Source organism: Culicoides brevitarsis, chromosome 1, assembly GCF_036172545.1.
Source record: "Culicoides brevitarsis isolate CSIRO-B50_1 chromosome 1, AGI_CSIRO_Cbre_v1, whole genome shotgun sequence".
NCBI classification, from domain to species: Eukaryota; Metazoa; Arthropoda; class Insecta; order Diptera; family Ceratopogonidae; genus Culicoides; species Culicoides brevitarsis.
Window position 1 is genome coordinate 27,418,355 of NC_087085.1, and position 19,394 is coordinate 27,437,748.

The 19,394-nt window shown below is 28.9% G+C and overlaps 2 protein-coding genes across 2 annotated transcripts; one reads left to right on the forward strand and one right to left on the reverse strand.

The window, feature by feature from the left end:
* Window positions 1–738: 738 nt before the first annotated feature.
* LOC134838406 (uncharacterized) lies at window positions 739–2,021 on the reverse strand. The gene is made up of 2 exons (XM_063853931.1): window positions 1,012–2,021; window positions 739–950 (listed from the first exon to the last, which is right to left on the reverse strand). Exons 1-2 carry the CDS (start codon window positions 1,900–1,902, stop codon window positions 936–938), a joined length of 906 nt encoding a protein of 301 aa, XP_063710001.1. The 5' UTR covers window positions 1,903–2,021; the 3' UTR covers window positions 739–935.
* A 3,832-nt stretch (window positions 2,022–5,853) lies between these two features.
* On the forward strand, window positions 5,854–7,827 carry LOC134837548 (G protein-activated inward rectifier potassium channel 4-like). Its single transcript, XM_063852929.1, has 4 exons — window positions 5,854–5,927; window positions 6,694–6,974; window positions 7,040–7,490; window positions 7,551–7,827. Exons 1-4 carry the CDS (start codon window positions 5,854–5,856, stop codon window positions 7,825–7,827), a joined length of 1,083 nt encoding a protein of 360 aa, XP_063708999.1.
* Window positions 7,828–19,394: the final 11,567 nt, after the last annotated feature.

A 19,394-nucleotide genomic window follows, 5' to 3' on the forward strand; every position in this document is an offset into this window, starting at 1 on the left:
AACGAAATATTAGCTAGATATCCAAACGAACTTGATGAACAATCAAACGAAGTTAGCTTTGAAAACGTCTGCTAAGCTTGTTGAGAATACTATAAATCTAAAATAATACGTATTTGACCGGAAATGCCGCACGCGCAATCATATGAACATCGAACAATGTTTTAAAATTAAAATCTTTGCCATTTGCCTTCGACATTCTTAAAATCGATGATCAGGATGTTAACAACGTTTTCGCAATCTTGATGAAAAGCTATGGCTCAACTTCCCAAATGAATAAGTTCATCAATAAATGAATCGCGTTCTTGCGAATCTCAATTTTTTATACTCATGAAAAACTGAATGATTGAAGTGAATTTATTTCCGTCATTTAAATGTGGTCCCCTTGAGTTGATTACTGTTGGGAAATCATTGTTGTTGTTGTTCAAACTAACAGAAAATGGTAGGACAGACAGTTGTTGGCTCCAGCCAGGTATGTCTTGGCAATCAAGAGACCAGGGCCGAGCTTCATTGATTACTTGACGATGTTCAATGAGGAAAGTATAAATTATCTTTTTTAAGATTTTTAAATTTTTGTGAAAAAAACGTTCTCTAAAAATTACAATGTGTAAAAACACGGACAGACAGCAAAAAGAGCACATATTCTACGTGTATTACAAAAAAATGTTATAATAAATATTTGTAATCTATTGTTGTTAACATGTCTTTATTTATTGCTTAAGAAAGGGCAACTTTCTTTGTTTACAAAAGTACCATAAATAAATAAACAAAAGATTTATAAAAAAAAATTACAAATAAATTGTTGAAGTTATCGACAACTTTATTAAAAAATGTTGAAAATTATGTGAAATGATTCCTTTTAAATTTAAAATTAAAAAAATTAAGCCACTTTGATGTTCAAGTTTTGAATAAAAATCTGGAAGTCTATAGAGATCTCATCACATTTTTTGTACCTGAATAGAATGTTAAAATTATTAAAAAGGATCGTATCATAAGAAATGAAATAAAACTTACACTTTCTCGAGATCCTCTTTCTTCTAAATTTTGATTTTCGTGAAAAAAAAAATTTTGTACTGATTTTATATTATTTACGCCGTGCATGATCTTTAAATGATTTCTCAAAGTAACATTTAGCCAACATTTTTGATTCTTATTAAAATATAATCTTATAGCCTTTTTACAAAATCCGCATTTGTGTAAAGCACCAATATACGTTCCTTTGAAACTTAGAATTGTTTCGTCTGCTATTTGATTCAAGTCTCCATCTGGTTTCCGGTCTGAACGAATATAAACAAAGAATGCGCATCTCTTTGCTTTTGCTAAAGTAGCTTCTTTTTGTTCTTCAGTTAAATCAGTAAAATTTGTGTTTCCATAATTTTGCATATTTTGACATAATTGCCCGGGACTTTCAACGGATGAAAATTGTGACGACTCATCAAAGTCATGAACATCATTCCATGTTAAGTCCACTAAATTTTCATCTTCAACTGAATCTTTTTCATCAACTTCCATTTTGAGTCCGTTTATAACCAGAATCGGATCTGGAATTTCCAAAAATCGGCATGCCTCAATAAATTTCAGGTAATTATCTTCCTTGTCGAGAGTAATTTCACCGTTATAGATGTATTTCAGAATTTGTTTTAATGTTTTCGGTTCAATATCTGGCAATATCAGAACAGAAATAGTTCCAGGAGGTGCTGTTGAAAGAGCGTCATACAAAAATTTGCTCGCAGATGCGAGAATTATTCGATGAGCTGAGTACTCGAAAAGGTCTTTGCCACATTTGATGATTAAATCACATGTGTAAATGCCGTCAAACGTGTCCAAGTACAATTCCTTGGATATTTCATCGACAACTCTTTTGTCTCTGAGTTTAATTGTCTTTGACACTTCAATCAGATCCATTTTTCGTATCGGTAATTATTGAAATGAATTAGTTTTTTTTAGATTTTTAGCGAAAAGAAAAACAAAATTTTGACAAATATTTTTGACTTTTTAATGTGCACTTATATATGCAAGACAATGATCACTACTGAAGAGAATTTTGAGCAGAAGCGAGATGATTACACACACAAGTAACAACAGCTGATATGCATTTATTGAGAAGTTTAACTCAACACACATGCAAAAACATAAAAAGTAAGAGAAATTTTCTGTTCATGAACAAACAGTATCGTAGCTAGCCAAAAATTTTGTGGGGCACACAGAACAGGTATTTTTTTTTTTTGAGCTACCTGTGAACCTGCGCCTACCTGCGCATGTGAACAAATAAATGTTTTAATGAGAAAAATCTCTCTTTTTGGAATCTGGAAAGGATTGGTAATTTTTTTTATGGTGACTAAATTACAATTTAATCTTTTCATTTTTCAGATGATTGTCAGCTTAATCATGTTTTTGTTCCCCAGGAAGGTAACACCAACATCTTGGTGGTACGATCTTATGATGGTGTCCTTTATTTTATATGAACTAAAAAGAATTCGTTTTGCCCAACTCTAAATATAATGTTCCCGGAATTAATACAGAGAGGGTTAAATGTCGTTGCTACATGATATTTTCCTGGATGAAACCATTTCTTCATCTTTAGGACTAGGAGAAACACCAACTCGCCATTATGGAAAACATTAGTGAACTGGCATCACAAAGAAAAGAGATATAACGGTTGAATCGTGAACTGAAAGCCACCGAACATGAATTGCAAAAATGTGCAGCAGCGAATAAAGCTTTAGCGCAACAAAATGATGAATTGCGGGCAACAATTCAACAGTTGGAGCATGAAAGTTATGCAAGGATGTCCCGACCTAACGTCAAATGACCTGTTGACATTTGATGACTCACTTTGTCTTATTATCTCGTGGAGTGAAGACGTACTGATTAAGTTAAAGAAACAATAAATATCTCGGATAAATCATTTAGTATATATTACTGTCTCCCAATAATGGATGCATAACTACCTTCAAGATAAGATAGAGAACTTGCAGGCTCAGATATAAATGCTTTAATCAGAGAAAGAGGATTAATTTGACTCAGGAATCAAAGAACTAACGAATAAAATAGAAATATGAAATAATATAAATTTATTAGTAAGCATATAAGATTTATTCGGGGATGGAAAAGCAATGATGGAATTTTAATTTTCATTAAAGTTCTATCAAATTGAAACATTTTCCTTAGACGACATTGAACGTTTAACCAAATTTTTAACACCGTGCTGATTTTTTAAATGCTTTCTAAAACTTGAGTTCAGCCAAGTAAAATTCATTCCCAAGCACAAACTGAAAACGTGTCCACAAAATCCGCATTTGTGCAATGCCCTTTTCAAAGTTTTTCCTTCGTAATTTAATTTCGTTTTTTCTACTATTTTGTCCAAACTTCCATCTGGTCTACGATCTGAACTTTCATACACATAAAGAAGGCACTTTTTTGCTTTTTCCAATGCAATTTTTCGTTGTTCCTCTGTTAATGCACCGTAATCAATTTTTGGATCCGCGTTTGATTCCCGACTTTGACAAAAATTATCATCATCTATTTTCTGTAAGTTTTCATAACTATCATAAATTTTTGGACGTCTCGATCTTATTTTTTTTCTCTCCGGTTCGAGTACTGGTATTTTATCAATAGTTAATGACACTTGCGGTTCAGTTAATTCATAATCACTCAAATCTGATGTTAAGTCTACTAAATTTTCTTCCGAAACTTCCATTTTGTGTTGAATTTCATTCGGATTTTCATGCACTGGTTCGTGAATTCCCAAATATTGGCATCCTTCAATAAATTTGAACAAATCTTCTCCCTTTTTCAAAGTTATTTCGCCTGTGTAGACGTAACTCAAAATTTGTTCCAAGGTTTTTGGCTCAAGATCTGGCAAAATTAATACAGCTATCTTTCCCGGATTCGCTGTCAAAAGTGCTTCATAAAGGAATTGGCTAACACTAGCGAGAATCGTTTGATGAGCCGAATACTCGGAAAGCTTCTCACCGCATTTGATGATTAAATCACATGAATAATTGCCATCAAATGTATGTTTGTACGATTCCTCAAATATTTTTTTTATAATTGTTTTGTGTTTGATTGTGAATGTATCCGAAACTTCCATAAAATCCATTTTCGAGAAAAGTTTGAAATTTATTTTGATGATTTTTGACTGGATCACAAGTAAAAACTAACTAAGACAAAAACTAAACACTTGTGAAATTCTGTCAATAGTGAGAGAATAAAAGTAGAAATTCGATACTTTGTTGCTCTAACTCACACTATCGGCGATTGTTTATATTAAGAACTCTCATTGCAGAAATCAATTTACTGTGAATGATACCCGTTCACTCAAACGCAACAAAACGCAAATTAATTATAATCGAACTGTTTCGAACTTTTAAACTTGAATTTGTACTTAATGGCTTAAACTTAAACTTGAGTAAAATTTAAATTATATTGTAGTATTTGGAATAATTTTTTTTTCAATTCAAATTTTTTAAATCTACATTGTAAAAAATGTACATCTCGCACGGACTCGAGACAACAAAAAATTCTAATTAAAAAAAAAATTTTTCAAAAAATTTCACCTCAACTTTGGCGATTTTTTGGCGTTTTTTTTTTTGATTTTCAAGCATTTTTTCAATTTTTGGTCGACAACCAAATTTTTTTCAAAAAAGAAAATGTCACTAGAATTATTCGTTGTCTCAAGTAAGACCATTTTTCACTTAGAAACATATGCTTATAAATCTAACATTGCTCCAGAAAAGCCAAAAATATCAATTTCCCGCTGCGCCGCGAGAAGTAGTTTTTTTACTGTGTAGTAACTATTTTTGTTTAATTCTGTCTGTGAGTTATCGTTAGAATTGTTATAGTTACATAGTGTCGCAAACTCCATAATCTAGAGAAATACAAGCTAATAGTGAAAAGTTTTATCAAAATGAATAAGATTGAAATCGTAGCTCAAACAAAGAAAGTCATGAAACAACTATAAAATAAAGAGAGAACCCGATACAATGTTGAGTTATCGAATTTTATGATAACTCACACTATTTTATTTAAAAAATGCGCCAATTAAGCAAAATGATGATTTTTACGATCTCCATGTAGAAATCGATTAATAGTGAACGGTATGGTAAAACGCTATGGAAACGCTATTTTTTAAACATAACATACCGTTAAGCCGTTGACTTCTCGCGATTTATTTGGTATGTATTTTTCTATGAAACCTGTAATTATAGTTTAAATCAAATCAGCCCAAAAAAATGAGTCCCTTAAAGGAGTTAATTTAATGCCTTGAATAAATGATTCCTTTTAAAAATAAATCGATGTCGCGGAAACCATCAATCGCTCAAGGAGTTAAATTGAACACTTAAAGAGAATATATTAATCTCTTAAGGGATTAAAGGGACAGTAATAAAGAATTTATTCTGTTAAGAACCACTTAGTCCATGTCCGCAAAAAGACTCAAAACCTATGAAGTATTTACCCTTTATCAGTTCATCCATCCTCGTAGTTATGACATCCACAAAAGGGTCAATTTGACGCCACTAATTACCAATTACAGTTGAACCAATTATCGCTCATATATCACGTTGCTTTCGCATGTAAGGAAAAACACCTAATTTCGTGTGTTTTAAAAAAAACTTATTTGCGTTAATTAAATTTTGATGATCATCGTGCGTGCTAATTAAAAAGGATAAACAATAAAAATTTAAAAGTCGCGAATTTTTAAAAAAATTTTCAGTCTAAAATTAGCTCTCGTGCTATAAGTGTCTTGAAGAAACTGTAAATAAAAAAATATTTTAAAGTTTATAATTAGAAGTGATAAGTGGTGATAAAAATTTGCCGAAATCGTTAAGTTATTCAATAATTATTAAGTTCAAAATGGAACAACAGCAACAACAACATACAGCTACGTGTCCCGTAACACTTCAAAATAATAATAATGGAATAAAAGAGTAAGTTCAATTTTCTTCTGTTGCATGTTCTTAAGTTTTTAAGTCAAGAATGCAGTTTTTACGATTTTTTTATTTCGTGAGAAAAGTGAAATTTTTCAAATAAGAAAAAAATATTTTTTTACACTTTCCATGAAAAAATTAATATTAAAAATTTGACACAATAGTCGAAAACATAAAATTCAAAATTTTTCAAAACTGAAAAAAAATCCTTGAAAGACAAAATTTTTTTTTTAAGATGAAAAAAATTATATTTCATTAAAAATTAAAATCACCACTCCTTAACAAGTACCTTAACAAAATATTGTGAACCATTTTTATTGCCTAATTACACAATCAACGAAAATTGTTTAAGTTAATATTTACTTTTAATAAATTAAAACATTTAATTAATTCAAATTATGATATTTTTAACTTTTAATTCAAAAAGGGATTAAAATAATTAAACAGAAATCGTAATTTTCGTATCATTTTCGTTTTAAAAAACATTTTAATTTAATTTTCTTTGATCTGAATTTAATTTAAATAAAATTGAAAATTTTAATGAATTTTTAATTAAAAATTTTTTGACAAATTCGAATCTTTGTTTCCAACGGTCCGAAATCCAAATAAATTAATTAAATCAACATAACCCAACAAAATTAGCACAAGAAATCACGAGATTCCGTAAAATGACGCATTTGACAAGTTTCACATGACTTGATATGTTGACGCATTTCGCGCGTTATTTAACACTAAATAAACATAAATCTCTTTTGTTGTCAAGCAGGACTCACTTGACGGTCGAGGACCCTAATTCCGGTGAAAGAACTCGCAAACGCTCCGTGCTGAAAAATGGCGAATGTAACGTGGTTCCTGTTAAAATTTCTACAGAAAGAAGCCGTTTTATGCACGATATTTTCACCACTTTGGTTGACTTGAAATGGCGCTGGACGTTGCTCGTCGTGACCGGAAGTTTTGTGATTTCGTGGCTGGTATTTGGCTGCTTTTGGTATTTAATTTGTTATTTGCATGGAGATTTTGAAGAAATGCATTTGCCAGTAAATCAAGGTAATTTTTTTTATTGACCTGAAAAAAAATATTTTTATTTAAAAAAATATTAAATAATTTTTCAGAAAAGAGTAAATGGACTCCCTGCGTTTATAACATCGACTCATTTACCAGTTCCTTCCTTTTTTCAATGGAAACGCAAACGACACTTGGCTACGGGATGCGAACCACAAGCGAACAATGCACAGTTGCAGTCTTCTTAGTTTGTTTCCAGGCCTTGTGGGGAATTATTTCAACGGCATTCGCTGTCGGAATCGTCTTTGCCAAGTTGACGCGTCCCAAGCAGCGTGCCCAAACGGTTCTTTTCTCCAAGAACGCTGTTATTTGTCGTCGTGATGGAAATTTGTGTCTCATGTTCCGCATTGGAGACTTGCGAAAAAGTCACATAATTGGCGCCAGCGTTCGGGCACAACTTGTTCGACGTAAAGTCACAAAGGAAGGTGAAATCATGGCACAATATTTGTCGGAGCTAGATATACAAACGGATGATTGTCAGGGAAATGTGATTTTTATATGGTAAGAACTCAAAAAAAAATCTTAAAAATTAAAAAAATATTTAAAAAAAAATCTTAATAGGCCAATGCTTGTCGTTCATCACATCACTCCTACATCCCCATTTTGGAAAATGACAGCGAAAGATTTCCAACAAGAGAATTTTGAGATCATAGTTTCGCTAGAAGGAACTGTTGAGACAACAGGATCAACGAAAATTCAAGCCAGATCAAGTTATCTCAACTCGGAAATTTTGTGGGGATATCGGTTTGAGCCGATAGTGTCATTTAACGCAGAAAAAAGATGTTATGAAACCGATTATTCGAGATTTAATGCACTTTGTTTCGTTAATGATTGCTGATATATATTTTAAAATTAAAAATAGGATCAAATTTAAGTTAAAATTGTGATAAAGTTTAAGGTTACAAATAAATTAAATTTTAAAAAAAAGTTAATTTTTTGTTGTATTTTACTAAAACAAAACTTATAATTTTTTTTTAATTTTCAAACCTCTAAAGAAATTAAATTTTTATTTCAAAAAAAAAAAAATAAATAAATAAATATTACAACCACTCCAAATTAAAATATTTTTTTCTGATGTCTAACTCAAAAGTCCAATAAAATGAGTAAAAAAAAGTTTAGATAAAATTTTTAAATTGTAAAATTTTTGAACCATTTTAAAAATTTTTAATAAATCATCAATAAAATTTTGAAAAATATTTAAATGAATTTTTATTTTATTTTTTTTTTTTTCGAACAAAAGTAAAAAAAATAAACAAAATATTATTTTTTTCTTTAAATAATTTTTAATTAAGGATTTTGTTAAAAAATTTTGACCTTGATAAATTTTAATATTTTATTTTTTATTCAGGCAAATAAATGAAAAAAAATTTACTTCTTTTATTTTCGGATATTTTTTAACCATCTTCAGGGATATTTTTTTTAGTATTTGTAAAAGAATTATATTGAAGTGTTAAAATAATTTTGTGAAAATTTTAAGCGATTTTTTATTAATATTTACAAAAATTCAGATTTTGCAAAAAAAATTTTCATATTACTAAAAAAACTTCCTTGATTCGGTAATCGTTGGAAAAAGTAAAATAATTTTCATTCATCTGACTTGAATAAAAAAAAATTATAATAAAATTTTTAATTTAATTTTTAAAAAAATCGTAAATTTTTTTTTTTTTTGTACATAATTTAAGTCAAAAATATTAAATCAACCTAAAAATCAATGTTAATTACCCAAAAAACGCACAAAAATGAAATGAGCAAAATTTTCTCCTCACAGTTACTTCACTCGAAAGTGTCCAACTGTTCCTCGCTCTCAAAAAAAAGCACAAACCGCATGTGACAGGTCCATCCAATCCGCTCCACATTCATGGCACCGGTAAATTCTCATGTACAGTTCGCTTTTATCACGCATTTACAAAGAGAAAAAAAAATATATCACGGATCATTAAGCAGTAATTCGGTGTATCTGCCATAAATTTTTACATGCATTGTTTAAAATCATTTTCTACAAGTCTTAAAATTTTATGTTCTTGTCCGTTTTTGCATATACGTACGACGCGCATAATGCATGTCCGAAAAAATTAAAAACTTTAAATCTCGCGCGCATACACAATCTCCCGCAGCCGCCGTCGCGGATACATGCGAAAAGCGAAACAACGAAAAAAGGGGGTGTTGTCGATATCGAATCATTGATATTATCGAACAACATACGGACGAGGACGGTTGTACGTGAAGTCCATTAATAAAGACATTTACTCTGCAAAATATGAAACAATTTCTCATGTACTTGTTATTATTAAATATTATTTTTTTTTCTCGCAAGACAATAATCCATAAAACTTTGCAAGTCAAACAACAACGTTTTTCGGTTGTTATAATTGTTATTTATCTGCGCGAGCAGAGCTGCTTCTTATTGAAGTACATTTGACACTCGAGGTAATTAATTGGATTTTTTCTTCTCGCATTCCTTTTTTTTCGCTTTGCGCGCCTGAGATTATTGGATTGGATACACTTTTCAATCCCCTCCACTGATTTCACAGTCGCCGCCATCGACTTTTCGAGTCTTTTGTTATTTTTATTGTAATTTTTTTTAAACTTGCATTTTTTGGGCAGAAAGAGAGAAAGGATACTGAACTGAGTTTTATTTACGATTTATGACACTGTAGTTTTATCTTGTGCGTCTCTCGTTGCATCGTCTCATTACATTTTTGATTAATTTTTTAATAATAATGGCTGGAATGATAATAACAAGGTAAATGATATTTTATTGAGCTGTTCAAATTTCAGTTAAGGTGATTATTTTAATGTGATACAATTTAAATTTTTTCTTGATTTTCTTGAGTTGTTGTTGAGTAACGGGCCAACGAAAAAAAAATATTTTTATGAGTTCGAATCAAAATTACCAATATCAAGCCAAAAGTTAATGATTTTGTTTTGTGTTAAAATTTTATTGTTAACTGTTATCTCAATTTTTTTTTGTCGTTATTGTTGTTGCAACTTTTCCCATCGCCGATCAAAAAAAAACACGAGTTTTGACAACAATGTAGCTAAAGCTACTAAAAAATTGTAAGTTATAGTTCCACTTAACCCAGTTTGATCTCTAATTAGATCAAAGCCAAGTTCTACAGCAACATGCTAGTCGCAGCACTCAAATTATGAATAAAGAACAAAATAGCAAAATAATAGCAACTCGTGCTGTGTTTTGTCTGTGCGAGCAACATCGGCGCACATGAGAGTCGCAAAAGTCTTATGACTTTGTCATGAAATATTATTTATAATTTAATTTGAAAAAAAAACAACAACAACATAAAAATTATGCTCTATTTTGTGAATGCACGTAACTACATAAATAATCAACACTCGAGAAAAAAAATAATAATAATTTTAACAAATAGGCTATGATTGTTCTGTGCAGTTTTTTTTCAGTGCTCGTTGTGTGTGTTTTTCAAGCAATTTGTATGAATGCGAGAGTTTTCCTCTTGTAAAATAAATATATTTTTAACTGGCGCAGTAATGTAGTGTTTTAGAAGCAAAATTTATAAAGTTTGTGAAAAATGCATGTTTCACGAATTTTTTTCATTAGACGAAAGAAATACAATAAAAATTATTAAAATTTTAATTAAAAAAAATATGCCATTAAGTTAAAATTTAATAAATATTTTAAGAAAAAAAAATCTTTAAATTGAAACAAGTTTTGAATTATTAAATATTTTATTTTATTAAAATTAAATTGCTTAAATTTAAATTTAATTAATATTTTTTTTAAATTTAATTACATTTAAAAATTGCTTACAGAAGATAGTTTTTATTACATTTTAATAAATTATTTAAATATTTTTTGTTAAATATTTTAAATATTTTTTAAAAAATTTTAATTGAATTTTTTTTTTAATTTTTGGAAAACTAAATTGTAATTAAATTAAATTAAGAAAAAATAATAATAATAAAAATAAATTTATTTATTTGTATATTTTTTATATACAAAAATTTTTTAAAACTTTTTTAAATTAATTTTTAAATATTTTATTTTAACTTTTAAACAATTTTTTATTTCTTAAAATTAAGTTTTATTAATATATTTTTAAATAAATTAATTTTTAAATAATCTCATTTTTAATTTATTTTTTTTACATTAATCTTAATTAATTTATTATTTTAATTAAATTTATAATTTTAAATTTTTTTTTTTAATTTTGAGTAAAAATATTTTTCTTAATTTTAAAATATTGCTTGAAATTTTATTTATTTTTTATTTATTAATTTTTTTTTTAAATTGAAATTCTTAAAATAATTCTTATTTTTATTTTAAAGCTCGTTAATTTTTTATTTTGTGAGAAAAAGTGTTTCTTTACAGTGTGGTGTTATAAGTGTTTATATAATAATAAAAAAAAGAGGTAAATAAATAAACATGGTGCGGTGGCAGACTGCAACAAAATGCATTGCGTACGATACCGTGGTACAATACACGAAAAGTTACTCAAATTTAAGTAAGATTTTTGTTTTTGATAACCTTTTGTGACTTACGTACAAACACAAACAAACTAAAATTGGAGTTCATGAGCAAGTAATTTTGTTGCTATATAAATAAATAATAATTTAGCCATGAAAATCGTGGATTATGTAGGACAGAAAAATACTAGATTTTATATTTTAATTATATTATCAGTGCGCGCCCAACACTTGAACGTTCGCCGGCAATTTATCATGTAAACTAACATTTTTTTTTTGCAACTCGAATCCTGGTTGCAACGTTTTTCCTCTGCTACATTATTATTACTTCTTATCATATCACTTAGCGCATAAACGTATCTGAAGGTATTTGCGAAATTCCGATCCGATATAATTTTTCGTATTATTTGAAATATTCATTCGGAAAAGTGATTTATTGGTAATTTGCACGCAATTTTATCTCGCGCGCACAAAACGTTTTATTTGAACTTTTTAGAGCAACAGGTTAGATGCATATTGCATTGCAAAGTTCCTAATTAACTTTGATTACACGCAAATTGCAAAATAATTTCTAGCTATTATAACAAATAAAATGCGCAAATAAAATGATGATAAAATAATTTGTTCTCTCTCCTCCGTTTGCCTGGCTATTTTATACTCCAATCTACGGACGAATGGCTATAAATCTTAATATTGGAAGCGTTTTGTTTGGTTAGATTTGCCTTTGTTGCGCGCACAGAGTCCGGGGTCAATTAACGCATTTATTTTTTGCCACTTAACGATATTGTTGTACGCAAAATTGCTTATCTTTAGCCATGGATGACCTTTGAAGTGATTTGAATTATAATGGAAAATTATTTTGTGATATTATCCTGCTGATGAAGCAAGCGCATTGGAAATTTATGGGTTTTTATAATTAAAAGTTTGGCTGCTAATAAAATTCGTATCTTTCATTTCATCAGGTAATTAATTTTGTTTTATCGTTATTTCAGTGAGTAACAGATACAAATTGGAAATTTAACATTTGAAATGCAATTGCAACGAAATTGTGGAATTTTTGATTAAATTAAAGTCGACTATAAATTTTCTAAGCAGTTAAAGTCTTGAACTTTTGTTGAAGAAAAGGAAAATCTTTGTTTTTTTTTAAGTTTATATGAAATTTATTTCATGCTTGAAAAAAAAAAATTTAACTACAATTTTATTTAAAAAATTTTTTTTTTAATTTAAAACTTATTTTTTTATTTAGAATAATTTTTTTCTAATTAATAAAATTATTTTTTAATTTAAAAAAATATTTTTTAAAAATTAAATATTACTTTTTATTTAAAAAATGTTTTTTTTTATAAATTGTAACCTAATTAAAAGAAAAAAACAAAACAAATGCAAAAATGTTGCAAGAAAAAAATTAAAATTCATGAAAAAAAATTTTTAAATATCCTGAATTAAACTGAAACTTTTTTCTCCGTATAAATATAAACAAAGAATAAAAATTTAGCTTAATGCAAGGTTTTATTGGTTTTCTTCCAATATTTATGCATTTAATGTCGAAATTGACTCACTTCTTCACCTTTTTATACAACAAAGTTGCTTTAAAAACACTTTAACCAAAAAAAAAAAAAAACAAACAAAATCTAGAGTGCTCTTCCTTCGACATTTAAATGGTAGCAGTTTTATTTTAATTTATTCATTTCTTTATTGTTCGCTACATGTTTCAATTTAAATAAACATATTTGTACAAGCAAAGTGAATAAATTGTATAAATAAGTAAGTAATCGCTTTCTGATTAAATGCAAATTTTTCTCTTCTTATTAATTTTTTTGTAAATTTTTGTTGAAACTTTTATTATCAGCATCACCTTCAGATTAACAAGCGTTTATACAAAAAAAAACGCTTTTTTAAAAACTTATTTTTTGACATCATCGACCTAGTTTAAATTTATTTAAGTAATTTTATTGCAAAATATTTATTTTTTAATGTTCGCGCGCGTTGAAAAAACTTTTAATGGTAGACTTTTTATATTGATCTAAATAAAGTCAAAGTATTCATCCATAAAATTTTACTTTGGCGACTTTCGGGATTGCAAGCAGCATCTCGTTTGCTGTTTAACGTCATATACAAACATACACATAATAAGTCTCGATTGGCATGGCAGTTAAATAATGTAAGGAACATTAAATTTACACAATATAAATAACATAAAAAGGTTTTAGGGCAAGCAAGCACTGAACCGAATACAACATGTTTGAGTACAACATGATAATGATTAAAATCAGAAAATTAAGAAATTACATTTTAATGACAAATAATGATATACTATGCTTTAAATTTTCACCTCTCTCGCATATATACACAAGTAACGCCGGGAAAGAGAGCGATACCTAAGAAGAAGGATAGTAAATTTGTTTTTATAAAGCATACATAACACTCATCCATCCTGGCCCGTACATGTGTGCAGTAATAAAAATGATGATTATTGGGTTCCAATAATTTTTCGGCAACAAATAAATGTAATTTTTATTGCGTGCGCTTTTAATGACATGAAGCAACAAAAATAAGTATGCAAAAAAGCAAGACAGATAACACGCTGCACACAAACAGAGACGAGCGAGCGATGGAAAGGTGTAAAAGTGGAATAAGGCAATATGCAAAGCACAAAAAAAACAGTTTCGTTCGAGTATTGACCCCACTTTGGAATTGAACTCATCAAGATTTGATTGCTTTGGGAACATTTTTTGGATAAACGTTGTAATTAAAAACTGTAATTTATGGCTTTTGGTGCCACGATGCGATATTTATTATCTTTGGCATAAAATAATAATGTGCGATATCGTGTAAATTATCGGACAAGGAACAACGTTTGAGTGACACCAAAGAGATGTACTAAAAAATGTGTAAAGTTGTTGCCGTTTACGTTATTTCTTTGAAGGAAAAAAAAACAAAAAAGAACATCTTACTAAGCCTCATTTACTTTAAATATTAATCTGATTGACAAGTACGATAAATGCCCTGGAAGAGCAAAGTCCGTCTCACAATTTTTTACGCATTTTATGTCTTTTCTTAGTACAGCGGAGTACAACTTGTCTTAATAATATTAACAATAATGATAATATTCTTTTGCATTTTTTTGTTGTAGTAATTGTTTTTTTTTTGTCACAAAAATGTTGAATTAGCAAGTAGCTAATTTAAAAGTGTTTAACAATCTTGAAATATAATTTTTGATATTTAATTATTTAGGTAATTAAATTATTTTTTTTTTTAATTTAAAAATTTTTTTTGTATTTTTTAAAATTTAATTTATGCTGATTTCTAAACGGAATTAAATATTTTGTTTTTTTTAGAAACAATTTGTGGTATGAAAAAATTATTTCGTGTGGAATGAATATCACTCGGACTGCTTAAAATTGTAACCTCTTCTTTTAAATAAACGTTATATATGACAAGCTTTTTGATTTGAGTTTAGTTATTCTTCAATCTGAGTGTAACTGAACGCGAGTGTGGAGAACATTAAGCATATTTATTCCCTCTGCTTATATGGTACGTTAACTATTAAATGATAATAGGACTTCAAATCATCGTGGTATCCTCTAACTCCATTTCGTCAGCATCGTATCGTTGTCTACATCTTCTAAAAGTTAGTTTGCTTAGAAAAAATTGTTTCTTCTTCAAAATCTTAAGATGATTCTTTTCGGGAATGAGTAGTACTGATTTTAAACTGAATACCAAGTTACATGCGCGTAATTCTGTGCAAAGTCCATGATTTCTACTTAAATGTTAATGATATTTTTAATAATTCAATTATTTTTGTCTCCATGTTTATAACCTAATTTTTTTTTAATAAATTGAATATAAATACTTTGAACGCAATTTTCGACCTGAAATTAAAATGAAACAAAATTATTATTTTATTGAACCAAAATTAAAACTTACTTTAAGAACACCTGTGTACAAAAATTGTCATCAAGTCTGTCGGTATCGTAGAGAAAAGCACCAAAAAGCAAGACTACTGAACTGAACAGCATGCAATTGAAATAAGTCATAAAATATTCCATTTTATTATTTCGTAATTTGTTTAAGATGCTACTTTTCGTTTCTTCTCTCCACATCTCATCACATCACATCATCAAGCCAGGATTATATTAACTCGCGTAATATATTTTTATTTAATATTATTTTTTGACCATTTATGAAAAGTTTCTTCTTCGATTTTTTTTTCTCAATTTTTATCTTAAATTTTTTTCGTACTGCTTAAAACAAAAATTATAACTGATTAAATGATCAAGAATTACAAAAGAAATCATAAAATACACAAAATTATGGTTGTAATGATATCAAGTTATTTGTTGATTTGATGAACCTGCTAACAGAATAATTTCCTGATTCTTTCTTCAAGCTTTTGTTTCTCTTTTTTTGAGACTCCACAAATTCAAAACTGTAATTACATTACAAGAGAATCTCGAAAACGCGAATTGACCAAACATACAATTGGCAGGCTCATAAAATTTTATGGATTTTCAGAATGCCTCTGTTTTTCTTCGTTTCTCCGAGCGCAACAACATAAGTGGCACTAACTTATTAATCAAAAAATAATTTAAAAGATATGGAAAAATAATTTTCTGCTTTTAATATGAAGTTGCAGCGAAAATGATACTTTTATGATGACGAAGGGCAAATATAATAAAATTTTATTTATTGAAATTATCATCGAGTGGTCTCGTAAAATAAATTTAAATGGAGTTTCGTTAAATTTTTGTTTACTCTATGCGTATGGCATGGAATTTAAAGTCCGTAATTTAGAGGCAATGTGGCTCGCAGGAACAACTTGGCCGTAGCTTGTGTGGTCACCAGTTTTATGATAACAACCATGATCGTCTATATGCGATGATTATTGGTTCCTTCCCGAAAAACACGAAAAAAAAAGTTTCTTTCGTAATCTTTTATTGCGGACTAATAAACTGTTTATGCGTTTATTGAACCAAATGCGTTGGACTTGCTGTTTTTTTTACAAAAATCGAGGTTACGAATCTAGTTTAATTTTCGCGAGATAAGAGTCTGTTAATTTTTTATTACTTTGTAAAAGTAGTGAGTATCAAATTTTTTCAGCAATTAAACTCGTGCAAAATTCGTTGCAATTAATTTTTTTTTTTTTGCATAATTTTTTTTCAGCATAATAAAACCGAAACTGACAGTTACCCGAAAAAAAATGTTAATGGTGCAACGACTGAAAAATAAAGAACTGATTATGTAAAGTTCTCCATCACGACGATCATCCCACATTGATCACGTCGATAATCGGCGTTCTTTCTTGTCAAAAAATAAGCGAAATAAATTTATTTACAGTTGCTGCCATTTAAAGAAAGTAAACGTGATGATTAACTGTGTCACAAGAGATTTTTGTTGATGTAGGTTCGTTGACTTAATTTTTGTCACACACATTTAAAATTTAATTAAGAAGAAGCATTTTCGAGCAACGAAAAAAAAACGAAATCGACGACGCTGAAGACGACCGACAACATAAAGTTGTATTAATTCCAATTATGTCTTACCTCCACACTGTTTTTTTTCTTGCACAGTAGTGATGCTGGGAGAATGTAACATCTTTTTTTGTGCTTCCCAATGATGTTTTTATAGGTCAGTTAACAAGATTTTTTCGTGCCCTTTTTCTTTCGTGCCGTCGATGCTCGTCGTCGACATGTGTCCCTGCAATTTTTTTCCTTGTTTTCTGATTTTTTTTTTCTTTTTCGAAGGAAGACAATGAACTGCTTCAATGGTATCAAATGTCTCTTGTTACCTGTTGCCAGTGATGCAGACAAAAAAGTGTGCTGGTCAATTTATGTTTTGCAAGTCAAAAACACAACAAGGTGTCTTTTGACGTTTTTTCTGATGTTAATCAGCTACAAAATGCCTAAAAAACGCGAGTCACCCTACAAATTTTTGCATTTTTTACCACAACAATATCCTTTTGACTGCTACAGAAAATCCAATCAATACATTGCTCATTACTGCAAATTTTGTCTGGTCTTTGGTGCATACGTGTCTGAAAATAACATAAAAATAAGAAGTACAATGACGAATTACTTTATACGTATTCGCAAATAAAATTTATATAAATTGCATACAAAACAAAAACAACGAGGGAAACGAAAAAATTCGCTCGTCTTATCTCCATCATCCAATCAGTTTATTTCATTTCGGTTATTTTGTTAATGCTGCAGCAACGTAATCCATGAGAAGAAATGAAAAGTCACTTACAACGAAAAATGTAGTCCTTCCATGTCCAGTCCATTAAAAAAGCACACAATTGATGATGTATCGCTCTCTATTCTTTGTGTACATACACGACAAACATGCAACAAGCAACATCACTACCGGGAGAAAATTCTTCGGCAGTTCTCTTTTATTTATTTATTTTTGTTGTTTTTAATGATCGCAGTCTAGCAAGTAGTTGCCTTTTGTGCCAAAGCAGTCGAGTGGCAATGAATTTCGTATGTGTAGCAAAAGTAACTTTATATTTTTTTTTGTGTTTAATTTGCCCTTGTCTGGCCATTCGTGCTTTTATATAAGTGCAAGTAGCTTATATTTTTTTTTTATCTTATGTGCATTTTTTATTGCTCACTACCATAAAATATTCTATATTTACCATATAACTTCACTAATTAACCAAACATTTTTTTCGTGTGCTTCGTATATTTTTTCAGAAAAAAGAGAGGAAGCGATTCATCGTAATGTAAAGGACACATTACTGACCTACATTTTTATATACTGCGAAGACGAGAAAATTTTTTAAAAAATCTGAAGAGCACAAGAACAAGTTTTTTTCTCGTGATTTTTGTCTTATTTCATGTTTGACAAGTTTTGGTAAAGTAGAAAATTTTATAATTTATTTTTATTGTCATAAATCTAGAGAAATAAAATTTTTAGGATCCAGTTAATGATGGAACTTTACCATTTCAAAACTGACAGAATATCAAGGCTGAAAATTTAGTTTTTGTAGAAAAGTTAGAAAAATGTAAGTATAAAATTCATTTATGAAGAAATGAAGAAAAATTTTTCTGAAGAAATTAATGGGCCAATAGGATAAATTACACAAATGCAGTTTTGAAAAACGAGATAAAGAGAATTTAAATATATTTTAAATTAAAATTCAAAAAAGAGTACTATTTGACGGAAGCATCATTGAAACAGAAAAATTGTACGATCAACAAAATCTTTTATCAACAAAAAAGTGCTACATTTTCAGAAGTCGAGCACCTTGCCCAAAACTATCCTACGTGGACATTAATTAATATGTTTTTGAAAAATTTAGTATTTTGAACAGTAACAGAGTGATAAATGAAGCTCAATGATAACAAAAGAATTGAAGATTTATGCAAAATATCACTATATTTATAATTTTTAATGAATTGTCGCCTAACAAAATGGATCTCCTCATACCTTCACGAAATAATTCAAGTAGCAAAACTAGTAAGTCCTCTATGATAAATGTGACTTCAGGAGCACCTTAAGGCAGCCAGAAATAAGTTCTTGGCATTTGTTAAAGATATCACGCACTTTCTTACGAACGAAAATTTTATTTGAATAAGAAATTTCCTCTTGTATGCCGATGTTTTAAAAGCTCAAATGTTCAAAGTCCTTAAAAGAATTACGAACGAAAATTTTATTTGAAAGCATCGAAATTGCTTTCGCTATCCCGTTCACAAAGATTTTCACCGTCTTTAATTAAATAAAATACAATAAGATGAAAGTTTGCTTCCAAAATTCACTTAATTAATTTTAATACAATTTATCTAACTTAAAAGTGTTTTATTTTAGAAACTTGTAAATTTAACTATGTGCGACTTATCCTATCAACCTTTCAATTAGGTACATCGAAAATTTTTTCTATCAAAAATATGTTAAAAACACACCACAAAGTTAAAACCACAAAGAAATCTCCGCAAAAAATCTCCATTGTTGGTCCACAGCAGT

Bases quoted from the DNA above. Each gene is read 5' to 3' on its own strand.
- LOC134838406 (XM_063853931.1), bottom strand. From the start codon at position 1,902: ATGGATCTGATTGAAGTGTCAAAGACAATTAAACTCAGAGACAAAAGA.
- LOC134837548 (XM_063852929.1), top strand. From the start codon at position 5,854: ATGGAACAACAGCAACAACAACATACAGCTACGTGTCCCGTAACACTT. The intron at 6,975-7,039 runs GTAATTTTTTTT...ATAATTTTTCAG, and splicing joins GCATTTGCCAGTAAATCAAG to AAAAGAGTAAATGGACTCCC. The intron at 7,491-7,550 runs GTAAGAACTCAA...AAATCTTAATAG, and splicing joins GGAAATGTGATTTTTATATG to GCCAATGCTTGTCGTTCATC.